At 43.9% G+C, this 18963-nt stretch overlaps 1 protein-coding gene across 1 annotated transcript; it reads left to right on the top strand.

Annotated features, from left to right (window-relative positions):
* The first annotated feature begins 365 nt into the window (after positions 1-365).
* On the top strand, positions 366-18079 carry LOC146354196 (TBC1 domain family member 24-like). The gene is made up of 7 exons (XM_084838359.1): positions 366-513; positions 5870-6908; positions 9033-9191; positions 11879-11942; positions 13433-13528; positions 14647-14911; positions 17934-18079. Exons 1-7 carry the CDS (start codon positions 375-377, stop codon positions 18077-18079), a joined length of 1908 nt encoding a protein of 635 aa, XP_084694485.1. The 5' UTR covers positions 366-374.
* Positions 18080-18963: the final 884 nt, after the last annotated feature.

Raw genomic sequence — 18963 nt, 5'->3', positions numbered from 1 at the left:
TGTCCCCACACATCCACTCCTCCCTCCTCCATATATGTGTATGCGTGTGTTTTTCTGGTACACATGGGAGTAGTTTCCTTGTGATGTTGCAAGGGCTGTACAGGAAAATAAAGTTTACCCTTGGAAAAACAAATGATCCTTTTTAACAGTGCTGTTGATATTTTGATCAGTATCTTGCTTATTTATATCCTGCTTGTCCAAGAGGCATATGGCAGGCATGGATGAGTGAGTAAGTGGGGAAACGTTTTACCGCTGTTTACACCAAATAAGTGTCTCCTCTGGGGAGGTGCTAGCTGCAGAGGAGGCCTCTGCGGGCCCAATAAATCAGGCACAGGAGTAGAGCTTGAGCCAGGTCATTCAAGCAAGGGCAAGGGATGCTACAGGTCGGGCTGAGGTATACCAGCCCCGCTGGGGGCCCCATAGCAGATTTCCCTGTGGAAAAAACAGGGACAAGGGAAAAAGCAAATTCCATGATGGATGACCTAACGGAAGGAGACCTGGAAGCCACACAAGGTAAGACATGCACACCCACAGGCATGGTTAAATCAGCCTGGCAGATAAACAGGACAAAGCATACCGTCACCCTGGAGGTTGCCTGCCTGTACCAATGTGTAGGCAGGCCACTCATCTAGATGGAATTGCTATTCTGGGCAACTGTGTCATGCTGCATTACATCCAGTGTATTGTGGGAGTTTGTGCTTGGCTGGGGGAAACGCAGGTTCTAATCTCTTCTCAGGGCTGATGTAGCAACTGATGCATATCTGCTACTGTGTGTACAGGTGGTGGGAAGCTGCAGCCAAGGCATAATCTGCCTTCCCCCAGTGCCTGTGCCGCACATTCCTGCCTTTTTGCTTTCAGAAATGGAGATCAGCCATTGCTTCCAAACGCATTGCTAGGTGTAACCTGGTACCTGCAACACCTCCGGCTGACTAATTCATTCAGGGTGCAGTCCTATTGATTGCACCCTTGATGCTCATAAGCCTCCGAACTTGGAGGCTTACAAGTATCCCACGCAGAACGAGAAGTGCGGTGGAGGTGATCCTCACCACCACCGTGCTTCCCACTCTACATTTCAGCTAGGTGGGCTTTTTCGCCTGTCTAGCTGGGGTGTTTCAGAGGGGGAGGGAAGGAGCCTGGGGAGGCCGCCTCGGGATATGACGTAAGCTGGCCCCTCCAGTCCCCTCCCTTTCCCACCCACCAGAATGCCCCCTTTACATCAGAGAGGGAGCTGGCACTGTCTCCGACCTCGGAATTAAGACTCCAAAGTATTCTATGGCCCACCCAGACACTGTCTAGAGCCCATAAGTTTACTCCATCCCAACTGCAAATCTCAATTTTGAGACCGAGTCTGCCTATGCTGCAGAAGTCATGGGCACAACACCTGGCCAAATTTTGGGGCTTTTCTTTTCTTCCCGTCTTCTGCTTTTTGTACCACCAAGCCTGATGAAGAGTTCTGGAGAGCTTGAAAGCTTGCACATTATACTGGAATGTTGGTTGGTCCTAATAAAGGTCTTGCCAAACTGTGGATTTGGATTCCCCCCCCCCTTATTGACCAACACATCTATCTTTTTGGCAGAAGTGAGAGGTGTGTGTTTTTTTACATCCAGAAAGGATTACCCCCAAATCCTCTGTAACATCACAAAGGCCCATGCAATGTCTCAGAGGACTATGCAGGCTTCCTGGCGTATGTCACACTTGGGCTCCCAAACACATGTTTGTCACATACACGCATTATATTTTTATGTGTGCATGTAAAACATTAATAATGTGTAAAGCAGTCTCAGCCATTAAGCAAGCTACTCATTCTAACTTTACCTTACAGGATTGTTGTAAGGATAAATTAAATAAGAACTGTAAAACATTTTATGACTTTTAGAAAAGGTTCTAGAGAAATATTATATAATAATTTAAATAGCTGATGGAGGTGGGGTGTGTGGGACTAGGACAGGGCTTTTATAAGGAAGATGTGACTAATTCTAATATATAATATTCTTGGCCACATCATACCATCTGTCCATCAGTAAATGCTGATGAAGAGGAGCCATGCAATTAGTGGTTTAACATCACTCATATCTGTTACTTGCCACAGGCAATGAGCTCATTATAACATTTGGTGGGGTACAAGTGGAATGATAAACATGTACTGTAGATTTCTTATGCAATAAATCTAGATTTGAAAATAATTCTCCATTACTTCCATTGAGCCATATCACCTTTTATCTCTTTTATTGAGCACATTTTTGATCCCATGGGCGTTTCTGAAGCAGAATGGCCCTTGCCACTGCTTGTAGACATCCTGCTGAATGCAGCTGTCACTAAACATCCTACTCACTACAGTGTCACAGTAGGGCAATCGGGGAATGGCCACTATAAATAAATTATCACTGTCTGTACTTTCTGCATGTCATTCCCTTCTGACCTCACTCTTTACAATCCCTCCCCCCAGCCATATACTGTCAACATAACAGTTCATGGAGTCCACAAAATCTTATGCCATCATAAACTTGATAGTCTTTAAGGTGCCACAAGACTCTTTGCTATTTTTGCCGCAATAGGCAAAACACGGCTATGCCCCAGCCTTGAATGCTCCAAGAGAGATGTGTTAGGTAGGGAGAACTACACAGTCTGTATGCATTTACAGAATGTTTCTAGTCCAGCACATTTCAAAATGTACATGATTTTGTTAGAATAACAGCTACACTGTATGTAGGAAATCAAGGAGCTCAGCAATTCAGACTGATCTGGACCCTCTTTTTGAATACAGACACAGTGCATAAATATGGAACAAGTAGGGGGCTTTTTGCTGTGTAAGCTGGCTGTCCAAACATGGTCTGAATAAGCAAATCCCAAACTACAGAAGTGCACAGGCTGCAAAACATAATGTTATTTGAGCCAGTTTTAGCCTTCCTTGTGAGATATATATATATATATATATATATATATATATATATATACACACACACCTTTAGCAGCTCTCACCCACAAGTATACAGCTCCGAAGAGGTCACCGCTAAGCACCTATTTTCAGCAATAGCATAGGTTTTCCTCCAGGGGGAGCTGAACTTCAACTGCAGGGTTAAACAAGCCAAGCAGTGCAAACGAAACTCAGTCCTTTCAGAAGGCAGGAGCCCTTAGCTGGGCCTTACAGAGAGCTCAGTCTGTCAAATGAATGTGTACACAACCAAGACAGTTTTTCCTGACACAGGTTCGCTTCCCCAAATTTATGCCAAGGACTCCTTGCCCTGCCTTATCTTCCACCATCTTTTCTTTAACTTGCTTTGCCCACCTTATGCTCTAGAGAATATATTTTCCTTTGCTATGTAACTGTTTTGTTCCCAACAACTTCCATATGGTTTATCCCTTTCGTGCACAGGACATCCCTCACCCGTACCCCGTACACCTCAATCTGGATCTGCACCATCCCAGTCCTCTGCTTCCTTGCTTTTCCAGGCACCCGCCTTTTTTCTTTCTTTGTTTCCTTCTCTCAGACCATTGATTTCCATATTCTTACATGCTTCCCACTACCAAGTGATGAGAAGTTCCAGGGACAGTGCGACAAGGTTTTGCTTGCTTTGCGTGAGTGGGAGGAATAACTGATCTGCCTATGCTTGTTGTAGGTTTGGAGTTGATAGAGGTCAAAACTGTTTTTTGTTTTGTTTTCCTTTTCTCCAGAATCCTTCATAATAACTGCAAGTTAAACTGTACTAGCACTTAGCATTCAGTTAACACCTGTCGTTCAACAATTTACAGCATTGTTGTATTATTAATTTGTACTGCAGAGATACTACCAAAATAGAAATGCCAGAACACATCTATGGGTGTTAGCTGCAATGGCTCAGTGCTGAAAATAAAGAGCAGTGAGTGACAATTAAATACAAAAACCATCGGGAAGACTCAAGGTGCCTTGTAATATTTGTTTTATTTACAAATATACAAGCAGACTATACTGGAAGCAACCTGACACTCCTAGGACAGGCAGCATATCTGCTACCCCTTAGATTCCTAGGAAGACCCTCTACATCCCAAGGTGCTTCACCTTCAGCCAAGTTGCCATTCTCTTCTTCTTCAAATTCCAAACTGTAACTCTGTCCTCTCCCACTAGCTGGAGTGTGTCACCTTCCCAGACTCTGGTGGGTATTGCATTCCCAGGCTTGTAATAGATTCCCAGCTATCAAGAAACTTAAACATGAGGTGACACTTTAGGCAAAACCACAGCGATAGACCCATTAACGATAATCAAGATCTCCAAACTCACAACACCATCTTTAGTCCTCAGCAAAGCAAAGACAACTTCCAGATGGTTTTTACATTTGATTGTCACTTGCTACTCTTTATTTTCAGAGTTGAGCCACATTGCAGCTGACACCCGTGGCTCTGTTCTGGCATTTCTATTTCTGTAGCATCTCTTCTCTTCTCTGCAGCACAACGTAATAATATAACAATGCTATCAATTGTTGGATGACAGGTGTTAACTGAATGCTAAGTGTTAGTACAATTTAACTTGCAGCTATTATGAAGGATTCTGGGGAAACAGTGTTGAACTCTTATCAACTCCAAACCTACAACAGCAACTGTGTGCTTATCTGTCATTTACCCCACCAGCAGAACCGTGTAAAGCACATTAATATCACACCCATTATAGTTCAGCCGCAGCATTAAATATTCAGTCTCTATTGTGCTTCAGTCATTACTCTTCCTAATGGTATCTTCTAATGAAAACTTTATGCAGATCAATAGCATTAGGACCAGGGCAGCCAGTTCCATTATCTCACAAATTTGCTGTCTTTTGGTAAAAACAACCCAATTCTTTATCATGTTATATGTATGTCAAGGGAAAGTGGTCCACTGTGCCTGGGAAGTCAAAAGACTCACAGTCTGTTGGATGACTAAGCATACAATCTTCCCATTTCTTTTTCAAAACATTCTGCAAGTCTCTGTTGTGATCCCCCAAAAGTTTAATAAGAAGCCAGAGCGATGGAATGTTATTTTTGTCCAAAACTCAACTGCCTCTTGATCCTGAACTCATCTCTTTTTGACTCCTTGTGAACTACCAAGGTCTTCAAAAGGCTTATGTGCATCCCACTGGTGAACCTTGACCCACTATTAGGCAACCCTTGATGTGGACAATCTAGAACACACGCACATCCATACTTCGTAGATAGTGCAGAAAGGGATTGCATTTCTAGCTGCACTAAGGGAAGCAAGGTACAGCACAGTGGCCACACCATATGATCAGATGGTGCAGACCCATGGCTTATGGCACCAGTTGAAAGAGGAGTCCTCCCTGCTGATATAGCTTTTGAGAGGGTGGGACCATAATGAATTAGGATGATTAGGCTTTCCTGGCTCCTGATCTCTTTGTTCTCTCAGAGTGCATGTGCTTGGGCATAACGGAGGCCAGTGGTCCACATTTTAGACCCTAGGTACAGCTTCGGAAAATGGATTTTGAACTCTTAGAATCCTGTAACTGCACCGGTATTTGCTTTGTATTTTCATACCATCTTTGAACAAAGAAGGGGTACTTTTAAAGCCAGTTTTAGACATACCTACTCTTTTTTAAATGCCTAATGAATCTGATTCCCTAATGAATAAACCTGTATTTATTGCATAATGTGTTTATGGACTTAAAACAGGTAGTTTGGGTTTATATGAGAGATGGAGCCACCCTCAAATTTCTAGAGGGCTAAAGGAAAGCCCACAAGGAGGCGGCAAGTGCTTTCTTTAAAAAACATTTTTTTGTAAGTGTGAATTGTCTGATGGTGCAAGTCATGAGAGATTAGTGAAAACACACATTTTTTTACTAACAGTTGTCAGGAATCTGTCAAACGGTGAGATAAATCATACTAAATCTAGTGTCCTCATTTTACAGAGATGGCCAATCCATTTAAAGTCACCTTACAAATCCCCTCCAGGACTGAGATATGGGATAGTGATGCCATGTCCTGCCTAGGCTGCAGTGAATTTGTGGACCAAAACAAGTTTCCCAAGTTGAATGATCAGCAGCACAGTTATGACCAGCTCCTTGGCAAGCCTACTAAAGAGCTGAAGAAGCTGGCAAGGGAAGGATGTTGGGCTAATAGTCATGTCCTAAGGGCACAAGCTTACCAGCACGTTATTCAGGACATACCCTGCCAACTCATGACCCCAGATGCCCCAGTCTACAGGGATGTTGCCAGCAAGCTTTTTGGAAATGAGAGTGAGAGCTTTGACCCCTTGCCTGAATTCCTGGCAGGAAGCATCATGCCTCAATATTGCCTCACCAAAGAAGGAGTAACTGCCATGAAAAAGATACTCACCTGCATTTCCAACCTGTACCCGGACATCACCTATTGCCCCCTCCTTCCAGCTGTGACTGCCCTGATACTCCATTACAGCCAAGAGGAGGCCCAGTGCTTTGAGAATACCTGCCGACTCCTCTACTGCAATGCTCCCCACACCTCCTACATAGACCACTCATTCCTCGCTCATGAGGCCTCCTGCATGACCTTTGGGGACCTAGCCAATAAACACTGCCCAGCTGCCCACCGACTGATAGCAAGCTCATCAGACAACATCTTTGAGGTGTATTCTGAGTGGCTGATATGGCTCTTTGAGGACCTTCCATTTGATTATGTCATCCGCATCTTTGACGTGTACCTTCTAGAGGGGCAGAAAGTCCTCTACCGAATTGCACTGGCCCTGCTGAGGCAATACCAGCTCTCTGTGACTTCAAAAGGGCTGGAGGTGACTGATGATATCAAGGGAAGCTTACAGGCTTTCATGTGGGACATTCACAAGCACATGACTGCTGACAAGCTTCTAGAGAAGGCATTTGGCATCCGGCTTTTCTCTCGCAAAGAAATTTGGCTCCTTCAAATGGCCAACAGGAAGGCATTAGTGGAGAAGGGAGTGACCATGGTGCAGCACAGGTAAGAGATCCTCATTTGCTCCCTCTTTAGACCAGGCAATTATCTGCTGACAAACAGTCAGTGGAGTTTGGTGACTCTAGTGTCAGAGGGTTCCATTCCAAGTTTTAGTTAGAATCAGCCAGAAATCTAACGGTGCTATCCAAGGTGCTGCACCCTATCCCCCAAATGGGTTCAGCACTACAGGGCACAGTGTACAAGTACCCATAATTGGAGGCAGAAACTAATCCAATAATGACCCCCCCGCCACTGTCTCAGCCCCATTTGAGCTGCAAATGTGTGTGTGGGTCTGTCAAGGTTCCCCTTATGACCTGGACCCCCTGAGCAACTCCTTAAGGATCTCTTGCCTCCTTAAGAGTCTCATCTTCCTTGTTTTACCTTCCCCTTTCCAGTAATGTGGAGTTTAGGTTGTAGACATGGGTTGATTGACATACCAGACACTTGGGGTTTAACCACAACAGTTTACTAGTAAATTAAAACAAGCAAATCACAACTAAAGGTATTTATACAATACAGCTAAGTGATACAAAAGGCCTTAAAAGGAAATAAACGTTGCAAAATGCAAGTTCCTTTACCCAAGCTGGCCTTAGACTTTTCTAGGCTGCTTCTTCCTGCTCACTCTTCAGACTCTGCTTTCACTTCAGGCTCTGGCTGTCTCTCTCTTACGGGCTCTCTCTCTCTCGCTCTCTTTATATACCCTCCTCCCTCAAAACCAAAAGGACTGCTTCAGACCTGAAGAAATGAAACTTAAGTGGAGAAATGAAACTGACATTTAACTGGAGAAATGAAACTACTCCTCTCAGGGTTACCCCCACCCAACAGAAAACCCCAAGGTTGTAAGCCTAACCTTTTTTTCCTTTTGCCTCTGTAGACCTCAGACCTTCACACAGTCATTTTCCTCAGGTGGATTCCTATCTGCTCCCCACTCTCCCCACCCACCCTGCAGCGAGCTATGGCTCCTAAAAAGCCTCTCTGGGAGACTGGGAGCCTACCTGAACCTTATGGGATGGGGTGTGGGTGGCTGCTGGAGGCTGGGAGAATCTCAATGGTAGTGCACACAGAAAGTCCCAGGTTCAACCCCTAGAATTTCCAGGTAGGGCTGGGAAATACCCTTGTCTGAAACCCTGGTGAGCTGCTGCCAGTCAATGTCAACAACACTGTGCTAGATGGACTCACTCAGTGTAAGACAGCTTCTCATGTGTCTATCAAATATAAGCACATCTAAGGTAAGGATGTACAGATTTTGTAAATTTGCACATGCGCAAATTTACATTTGTGAAAATGCACAAAATCTTCCCCCAGGTGCACAAATCCCCCCCCAAATGCTCATTTTATGCTTTAGCCATTTTCAGCCAGTTTTTTTAAAAAAATTTACATATTTTTCTACATCTAAATATGCATAAAATTCCAGAAAGTTAAAAAAAAAAAGTCCATAATTCTGCGGAATCCATGCAACTCAGGAAAAGCTGGTTCACTGTGGAATCCGCAGGTTGGATTTCTAGAAATCCAAGCTCCTTTGAGTCCATTGTGGATTTCTCTGACATCCCTAGTCTGAGAGGATAGGCTGTCCCTGGTTTATGGGGTTTCTGTCACCTTTATTTGTCTATTTGTTATATAGGCCAGATGAATCCTCATTGGAGTCATAACAATAAATGATTAATCATGTAGTGATACCTATCAGATTGTTTCAGCTGTCAATGTAACTTGGAATGAGAGAGGTCAGGATTGCCCAGTGACTCAACGGTTTAGAAAGCACAAAGGCACATGGTATTGGTAAAGCGATATTTTTACTGGTTAATTGGTTTATGGTTAATGAGTTGGTCTTTTGGTCTTTTGGTTAATGAATTGACAAGATTATGCAGGTTGCTGCGTTCATTCCCTCCAAAAGTAAGAAAAGGTATCACCTTGAATTATTTTGCATCTCATTCTGTAGAACCAACACAGCACTCTGCACTTAAAGGTATCATCTACTACCAGTGGGTTTTACCTGCCAAGAGCTGGCTGTGTGTTCTGCTTGTTGTACATTTACAAGAAGATCCTTTTCTTTCCTAAAGGTCAGAATCTATGGAGCAGCTTGCAGTAGAGAACTGAGTATTTCCGCCCCCCCTCCTTTCCTCTGTTGCACAGGCAACCATTCCACCTCACTGTGAATGCACATAATTTCACATCTACCATTGTTACTGCTCAGGAAATGCGCGTTGTGTGGTCCTGGATTCCTGAACGATTTTCTTTGTTTGCACCTCTGCTCTTATTCTCAACTTCTGAAGATGGGTACAGCTTGCAAAGGTAAGGTGGGATCTGCAAAATCAGTCTCAATCAGCCAGTATCTCACCAGGACAAGAAAATGAACTGAATACTGGTTTCAGCCAACTAAAGAACAGGGCCGGTATACTGAACAGAGGAAAAGAAACATCAGCGACATTTTTAATAGGGCTGTCCTTTAGGGGCCAACTTCTTGGAGAGGTGCAACTGGCACAAAATACTTAACTCCCGTTCCTAAAGACCAAGTGCCTATAGTCATGAGGGATGCCCACGGGAAGCATAGACACAGCACACTGATGTGCTCAAAAAGCACATTGCCTCTAGATCACCTGTGGATTTTAGGGCATGTCTGTGTATTCTTAATTCTGGAGATAAGAAGTGCTCATACGGTATATCTGATCCGCACAGTCTACACAGGTGGGAATGAGTCTGTGCTTGCTGCTGGTCCCTTCTGTCCAGCAGACCATTGTGAGATCAGTGTGGCCTATGTAGACTCTGTCCAGCCAGCTTCCCACTTTGGGTGAGGAAGCATCTGCTTGTCAAGGGCAATTCTCATGTTTCCAATAGTGTCTTGTATAGTGCCCCCTTGGTAGCATGGACAAGCTACTGTAGAAACATACCCTTAGGTTGGCCAATGTTGTGTTTTCCTAGATGTGTTTTGAAATTGCACCTGTGGAAGTGGCTGAAGAGATGTGTGTTACTAATGTCAGGAGGGTCAAACATGATTATGTGATGACTATAAGATCCCAGGACCTTCCCTGCAGTTTATTTTATTCCTTCCTTCCTTCCTTCCTTCCTTCCTTCATTCAATTTCATTTCATTTCTATACCGCCCAATAGCCGAAGCATCTCATGCTAGCACCCGGGCTTTCTGCCACTAGAAAGAGAGATGCCTCCAGCCATTTTCTGTCTACTTTCTGACCTGCATTTTCAAAATAAAAGAAGGAAGCCACATTAAAGTCCATTGTGCATTGGAGTGGTGCTATAACAATAATAACACATCATGTTAGAAAGAGCCCTACGGGTGGCAGAGTTGTGAAAAGTCCCTCTGCCCCCTCAGAAGATGCATCATGGAATCAGACCCAGAGGGCCTTCATGGTAGAAACAGCCAGGGGCACCCGATAGTTAAGACACAACCACATCCAAGCAAATGCACTTTCACAATCACAATTAAGCTGTCAAGATCCTGTGTGTGCCACTGAGATTATGATGTGTTAAGGTTTTATCTGAGCAATTACCTGCTTCGCTGAGCAAAAATTATGGCTTCCAAATGTCTGCTTTGCCAGCTATTACACAACGCTGAACAAAACTGGAGAGGGATGAAGGAGTGCTATTGCCATCGCTCCTTTATGGGTTTGCATAGGCGGCCTGGTTAACATAACAATAGCTTTCACAGAGAGGTTGTCAGCACAGGTTGCTATTCCTCTAGGTATTTTAAGTAGTCATGTCAATCCCCAAAGAAAGAGGTGCTCATACAGATTTCTCTGCCATGAAGGTTGCCCAAAAGGGATGAAGTTCTGTATCCGTTTTGCCTGGGGTGGGGTGTTGGCTGGGTGTGCTGTGTCAGTAACAGCAAATGGGAGCCTGCATTACATCTCCTGCTTTCACCAGCAATGGACTTGGTACTAAGGTGGCCAGATGTCCTACTTTACAGAGCAGAGTCCTCTATTTTGGAGAGCTGGCAGAGGACAGGTCTCTCTTTGATGGGCTGTCCAGTCCAAGTATGATTTAAAGTCAAAGAACCCTAAGGAAGGAGAGCTGTGGGGGCCTTGAGTTGCCCATCAGGTGTTAGCAACTGGACAGCAGACTGGGCAAGCACTCAGGTCACCTAGGCAGCCTCTCCACTATGGTGAGATGTTTTGCATTTCTATTTAAATAGTAGTTATTATTTCTAAATTTGCACCAGTACATATAACTGTGTATATACATATGTCAGGCAAATTGCTGTCCCTTTTTTTGTCCTCTTTTTTTGGTGATGCATTTCCCTTTTTTGGCGATGTGTAAGTGGCCACCCTACATGATCCTAAAAATCATTCCCCAGACCCAGGCAGACAAGAGGATAAAAAGCAGCATGAGGCTCAGATCAATCAAGGCAGAATGTGACAAGGTGCATTGGTTGGAAACGTAACACCATCCAAAACTGGAGGTGTAGACATAAGGAAAGGAAAAGGGACGTTACATATCACGGTGATGCGGCTAGGCCAGTGAAAGGGTCACTGTAGTTGAATGAAACATGGACCTTCTTGGTCCATGCATACTTTAGAAATTGCCTCTGCTGGTAGCATCATACACAGCCCAATAGTCTTGCCTTGCTAATTCAAAGCGTGTTGTCCCACGGAAGCCATGAGGAGCTTAGAGATACTAGGAAGGGGTCTCATCAGACCACATTCAGGGAACTTGTATCATCTAAAGTTCAGATGGATGGGAGCATCTCTACTATCAGCCTATGGAATATTATTGCACAGACATGAGAAATATAGAAAGCAGTGGCTCTGGCTAATCAGAGGGGTGTGTTTCAGATAATGGGAGAGCCCGTTCTGTTTGCATCTTGCTGCTTTCCTGGCCTCACCCAGGCTTACTAGTGATGCACTGAAGTGGGATGTGCTGTGTTGACAGGTCACAGCCCCCCCCCACACACAGTGTTATGGGATTTCTTTCCTTGTCATTACCATCAGACTCAACTCACCCCAGTTCCTTCTTAATTTCCTTCAGGTTTTATTCCCGCTGCGAAGGCTATGAACCAACTGTATTGCTGTTAAAAACCACACTGGGGGAAGTAAGTGTCTTCTGAGCATTCAAGAGAACTGTGTGTGAGGCCTTTCTTTTGGGGGGCATGATGGAACGGCAAATATCAGATACTTTCAAATAATCCCTATGCAGGACCATGGAATTTCAAAAACTCCATTCCAAAGGATGCTCACAAAAGATTCATAGTTTTGCATTCATTTACTCTTATGTAAAAATTATGTATTTCTGTTGTAACTAATTCCGATGTCTATATGCTAGCATTTGCCAAATCAGGGATGTTTTTTAAAGAATGGGGATGGTGGAAGGAAACAGAGGCCAGGGTCAGAATGGTTAGGAAGGCTATAAAGGCTGGAGGAGAGACATATATTTAGAGCTATAGGGAAGGATAGGGGGCTGTCAGGACAACGGGGGTCCTTCCACACAATAGCGTTCCTTTCGGGTTGGTAAAAGGCCATATCAATTGCTTTTAGTCATTCTCCAAGACAGATAATGCTGGGAAAAGAAACAAAACAAATGTGTCATTACAAATGAATAAGTGAATTTATTCCTATCAGTGCTACTTGTAGACCCTGGTAATTTGTCTATTGCAGGGGTCTCAGTGTGGCACCTGCTGGTGCCATGGTGCCCACAGGCACCTCCAATGGCGCCCACACAACTCTTCATTCCCTGCCCCCTTCACAAAAATGTTTTAATAAAAAATGAAAAACATTAAGGCGCCAGGTTCTCCTTCCTGTTGCTAAACTTGTCACTGATCAGCTGTTTGGCAGGCAGGAAGAAAAAGCAAGGGGAGAGGGGAGAGAAAGAGTGAGGCTAGAGGCTAGGAGGGAGGGAGAAACAGCAAGGTAAAGAGGTTTGGGGGAGAGAAATAGTGGGGCTAGAGGCTGGGACTGGAGAGAAACAGCAAGGTTAAAGGGTGAGTGGGAGAGAAAGAGCTAGGGGCTGGGAAGGGAGAGAAAGAAGAAGGCAAGGGATGGGGAAGGGAGAGAAAGAGCAAGGAAAGAGGGTGGGGGATGGGAATAGTGAGGCTAGAGGCTGGGAGTGGGAAGAGCGCATGCAAAGGGGAAAGGCCTGTGTGAACGGAAGAAGATAGAGTGGGCCAGAAGCAACTCTTTCCATTTCCCCCTCCCTCCCTCCCTCTCTCCCTCTCTATCTCTCTCTCTCACACACACACACACACACACACCCCTCTTGACTAGCCGGGCCCCCACAGCATCCATTCTGTGACTAGCCACATTCACTGTGGGAGTCATTTTGTGGTGATGCCCACAGCAGTTTCTCAAATTTCCAAATGTGCCTATGGGTCTAAAGAGGCTACAAAACTGTGACAGTACCATATTTTGTTACATAGCACCAGCATATCTCATGATGCATAGCCCTTTCCTATTATGGGCTGTTTGAATTAGAGTATTAAAGAAACAAGCTTCTGGGATCATGCATTTTCTTAGCTCCTTAGCTCTCTCTGATTTCTAGTAGCCGTACATTATGGAATATCTTATTTTTTGTCTCTCCCCCATGTAGGTGTGTGGAGCATTTCTCTCCTCTGACTGGAATGAAAGGAAAAAAAGTGGGGGAGCATCAAGTTTCTTTGGCACAGGAGAATGCTTTGTTTTCACAGTGAGTTTAAAATGAGTTCCCATGGTGAAGAATTGGTTGGTTTTATATGATCTATTTTTAGTCCTTTTCTCCACTGGTCTTCAACGGATCAATCAGGGCCCACTACTGGGTCACAACCTGACCTATGATGAGCAGCGCTATCATCATATTTTACAAATATGTGGTAAAAACTAAGAAGTGGGTCTCAAAATGCATGTTGAGGGTAAATGTGGGTCTCATGTCTGTAAAGCTTGAAGAACATGCATCTGTCCAAAGAAGTGGCTGTGTCCATGAACAGCACTACCAACCTGTTTCCTCCAACAACTTATGGTACAAATTGGTTACTTCTATATAGTCACCTCTTGTTAATAAGGATCATCATCAGACAGGCAGATTCTGCAGCCTTACACTAACAGTGCAGCATAGTATGTGACACATAGAATTCCCTTCATGCAGAGAAGCTGCTTATTCAACTGCATTACATAGTGAGCTAGTCGATTCTGCTACATCCTGCAGGAGACTGGGTGTTACCATCTACTATCACCACCACAATTATGAAACACCTTACCATTCCCCCACCCCACCCCCAGGTCTAGCCTAAAATATTTTGCTGTCTGAGGTGAAGGACAAGATGGCGTCCCCTCCCATTCCATACACAAAAGCCGACCAGACTGTGTCAGTTGAATCTTTCTTCAACACTGACAATGGATAGCATCCTCCACCACACCTGAAGGCAGGAGGCAAGTTTAGGAGATGCGAGGCAGGCCATGTGGCACACAGTTCTCTCCTCCAACACCTTGCTGCTGCTTCCCAGCATTTGCCATCTGAGGCAACTGCTTCATTTGCCTAATGGTAGGGCTGGCCCTGCCCCCCTCCCCCATGTTTATATACATTTGTAACTCAGCATAACACTTCCTGCATCTGATGAAGAGGATGAAAGCTTATGTTTATGAGAAAGTGCCACAAGACTCTTGGTTGCATGTGCTCTGTGTTCATATCAAGGTCTCCAGGAACTCAATCAGAATCAGTTCCATCAAGGGGCCATGCCTCAGTGCTTCCTATTCATGTGGTGTTCTAATGGAGCATACAGAATGGACGGATATAGGATGTACCTGACTTTTGTCATCTTTGTTTGAAAGGTGCAGCCTGAAATAGAGCGATATGAGTGGGTTTTCATCAAGAAACCAGAACAAGCCAAAGCTATGCCTCGTTCTCCACGCCAGCGTTCTCCGTCTCCCTCTTCTTTGGAGGGTCACACAGCAACCAGCTCAAACCACCTCACTGTGCCAAAGTTAGACATGATTAAATACCGCCTCTCTCCATTCCTGGCAATTAGACACTTCAAGTTACCTTCCAAAACAGCCTCCATGTTTATGTCTGGAACTCAGGAAGGAATTGTCATAGGTAATTTTACTACTATATAGCTGCTGCAGAGATCCTAAAGTGTCACAAATACTGTGGGCAGCCAAGGTCCAAGTCAACTCAACTTTCCACCAATTCTGACAGAAGAAAGATCCCACTTGCTCCCACAGACCCTAGCCACTAGAAGCTGCAAGAAATCTCCTCTCAGGTTTCACTAGACTTGCTTTCTTTACTTCCCAGGGAATTGCAGCAGTGCCTGCTTTGAACCCAGAGCCCTTTGCAGTGCATAAGAAATTGGAGAAAAGGGATTTCTGTATGTAAATACTGTAAACTTGACTTGTCTACCTCAGCACCCCAACTGATAACCACACAACACTTCCTGTTTAACCAAAGTAAACCATAGAAAATGTTTACTGGAGATAGGGAAGAACACTTGAATCAATTAAGAGGAGCATGGAACAAAGTCGCACAGCAGACAGACCGTAAGAATAGCCTATACTTATACTTCTAACTGTGTTACTTTCTGATGTGACCAACCGGTCGATGGGCTGGTATCACACTTTTATAATAAAGTGCCCGCTGAAGTACCTGTATTCCAGCTGAGTGGCTATAAGTTTACCTACAGCCTCTTTCGCCTACTTTGATACCCATAACATTTATAATTTAAGATTCATACCCCCTGAAGCTGGCCATACCATGGTCATGTCTTTCAGAAAATGCCATTGCTAGAGGCCCCTCTCAAACTATTTGTGGTTCATTCCAGTTCCGCCCTGCCAGTGCAAAATAACCATCCTTGCAGGATGTGACCTAGACAACATTGGCATCAACTGGGAGAGCTGCTGCTAGTGAGAGTAGACAGTACGGGGCTAGAGGGATCAATGGGCTGACTCAGAAGAAAGAAGTTTCCCAAATTTGTGAGCTTGCCCTTTCATTTTCAGGCTTCTCCCCACACTCCCAAAGGAAGCTTCTTAGTTAAAAGATTAATTCAGTCACACCTAAAGGATTTCCTTGCGTACCAGTGTTTTGGGGTAACAGGGCACATAGGAGGAGCCCAGTGCAAGGATGCAAGTTAAAGGAGAAGGGTAAGTTGCAGGGCAAGTTAAGGAGAAAGACACATATTAAACAGTCTTCATTTAAAGAATGCATGCACACATCATTTAAAGAAGTGTGGAATCATACGTGCTTCTTCTTCTTCCTCTTCCCTCCCTCCTCCTTCATGCAAATATAGCACACACCCCCTCCCCAGGTCAGCACAGCTGTTTGCCTCTGAAGGTCGCTCCCACTGTGAGCGAGTGTCTGGTTGACTGTCTCCCTCCCTTCCTCATTAGCTCCTGATCCTTACCCATTCCCCTTGCACAAATGCATACAGTCACAGATCTCCATTTTCCTTTGCGGGGGTGAAGATGATCAGGTTCTCATTTTTAAAAAAATTGTTTGTAAACACCTCTACTAACCTCAGGATTCACCCAAGCATGCAGATACCTCCTTCTTGTGCCTTGGTGGGGCTGTGGGCCTTCAAAGCTGTCGGCACAACCCACTTGAGTTTGGTACTGGAGGGAGTGATCATGAACTAGGGACTCAGAAGTATTTCAACTTGCAAATTCAAAGAAAAAATTAATGGGGTGGGGGGACTCAAAACAGCTCAGTGAGGGCTTTGTGTTCTCCAGAAGCAATGGAATGTTGCAAGTTGGAAGATGTCAGTTTGGGGGTGGGGACTGGCTTGCTTGAGCCCCTGACAGTTTATAGTATCCTAGAGGAAGGCATGGCTTTCTGGGCAGCTAGCTGGAACCCTTAACAGAAGCACTCCTGTTGGTGCAGGACGATACACTGCAACATTTTGTTGCAGGTCCCTCTTGAAAAGACGAAGAGTGTCTCTATGTTAAGGAAAATCCCCACATCCTTACCAGGCTTTCTTCTTCTGGAGTATTTCCATGTTCACTATGGGCTCCTTAAGACAGTAACCATGTGATTTGTAATTGAAAACTTCCCCTCTTGGCAATGCTCCATAAGGTTCAATGAAACAGCACTATCTAGTGTTTGTATTATAGTGCAACGCTAATTTTACACACTGGGGATATCCTGCGATATCCCATGATAATTATTAATAGTGCATTATCTCCGATCTTTATAAAAGCAAAATTATAGGGGGAAGGTGCGGGAGACGTCCTGGAGGTTAACGACGTCATGTAAGGGGCCGACAAACTTCTGTGAGTGACCTGACCAGTCATGAGCGTGCAATAAATCTCTCATGTGGAGAAGCCCATAATCTGTGAGAGGATTCATAGGGGCACTGAGTGACAAGAAGCCTTTCACTGACATCAGGCACAGCTCTGTGTAAGGGAGCACTGAGAAAATCAATCAGAAACCTTACTAGCGCATCTATAATGCAGCAATATACCTACTGGTTATGCTCTGTGCATGCAGAATAAGGGATTGATCTAAACTGGGATCTTTGTGCTCATATATAATGCAGTGAAGTTGTGCTACTGGCAAGCTCTGCAGCGGCAAATGCAGCCAGAGAATACTATTCTGCTAAGGGCAGCCACTAGGAGGCAACAGTACATGGCTATGTTAGCAGTGAAAATATCCAGAATACTTTTGCATATCACACACACACACACACACACACACACACACCCCTCCCAAGTATTAAAAGTTTATTTTGGAATGTCTTGCAAACAGTGTTGACATTCAGGACAAGTTTAGTCTCCGTAAATGCAAGATCAATTCGGTCCCTTTCACCATTTTATTTATTTTTAGATGAAGCCTTGGCTGGTTCTTACTATGTACCAGCAGTCACTTCTTTCATGAAGTAACCATTTAGGTGCTTCATTATGAAAAAATGAATTTGGCTGATAATTTTGCAAAATACCAACACTGAGACAAAATGCAAAAGGTTTTGTTTCCTATGCCTGCATACGTTGTTCAACTGCAATCAGAATCAGAGACTGCTTTAGATATAACTGTTAGGAAAAGAGATCATGAAACACTGGACAGTATCTAGAATTGTGCTTGATAACATAATAAGCAAAAGTCCTTAACCATCTATGTTAATTTTCCCCAGGTGGCGGAGGAGGCCAGGCTTTGTTTATTGATGACAATCTGCATCATGGGAGAACAGAACACTGTGAAACATTTGACAACCCTCCTCTTTGCCAAGAAAACTTCCAGGTGCAACTCTTAGAAGTCTGGGGTTTTCAGAATTCCTGATCATATTTTCCCCCATGCCATGAAATATTTTAGGCTGAGATTCCTCTCCACAGAACTACACAGTACAGATGGCAACTGGTAGTGAAACAAAAGACAGCAGATTATGATAGACAGCTGGAGATGTCAAGCATCAGAGACTGATCTTATCAATATTTTTAGGAAATAGACCATTAATACGATCTTCTTGGCAAGAATCTTTGGGGTATAATAAAAGATACTAGGTTATGTGATTTATCCCCATGACTGTTCTACTTGGATGTTTGAAAGGTTTGCTTTTCAAAGAAGATATAGAATTGCCATTGGTCACATGCTTGCTCACTTCACTTAGACCAGGGGTGGGCAATGTGTGGCCCTCTAGATGTTTTGGCCTATAATTCCCACCAGTCCTAGCCAACATAGCCAATGGTGAGAGATGATGGGAATTGTAGGCCAAAACATTTGGAGAGCCAAAAATTGCCAATCCCTCAGACAAACCATATCATCCCAGAGGAAATCTCCAAGAACTGCTGTATCTGATTGGTATGGTCAGACATAGACACTAGCTTTTCTGTCAGAACACATGTATTATAAGACAGCTAAAGAAAATTGAATGTATTTATAAATCAGTGGAAAAATAAATGCAAAGACAGTAGGTATATGCATATATTTTATTTTCACCTGTATGATGTATTTGCCAGTACGTATCTTTTTACTTTTTGAGATACATACTATTTCTTTTAATTTTGTTATAATAAATAATATTAAAATACAAAAGACATCAGATGACAGCTACCTGACTTTTAAGGATGTTTCCATAAGAGGAAATGTGTGGATTTCATTTGATACCACATGCTCCATTGACAATCTCCTCAGTTTCTGTTTTTGTTAACATATACAGCAAATAC

The sequence above is a fragment of the Heloderma suspectum genome, chromosome 2, assembly GCF_057233095.1.
Source record: "Heloderma suspectum isolate Gila_16-S chromosome 2, 16-S_ref, whole genome shotgun sequence".
Classification (NCBI taxonomy): Eukaryota; Metazoa; Chordata; class Lepidosauria; order Squamata; family Helodermatidae; genus Heloderma; species Heloderma suspectum.
The sequence above is the reverse complement of the archived record's forward strand: the minus strand, read 5'-3'. Positions and strand labels throughout refer to the sequence as shown.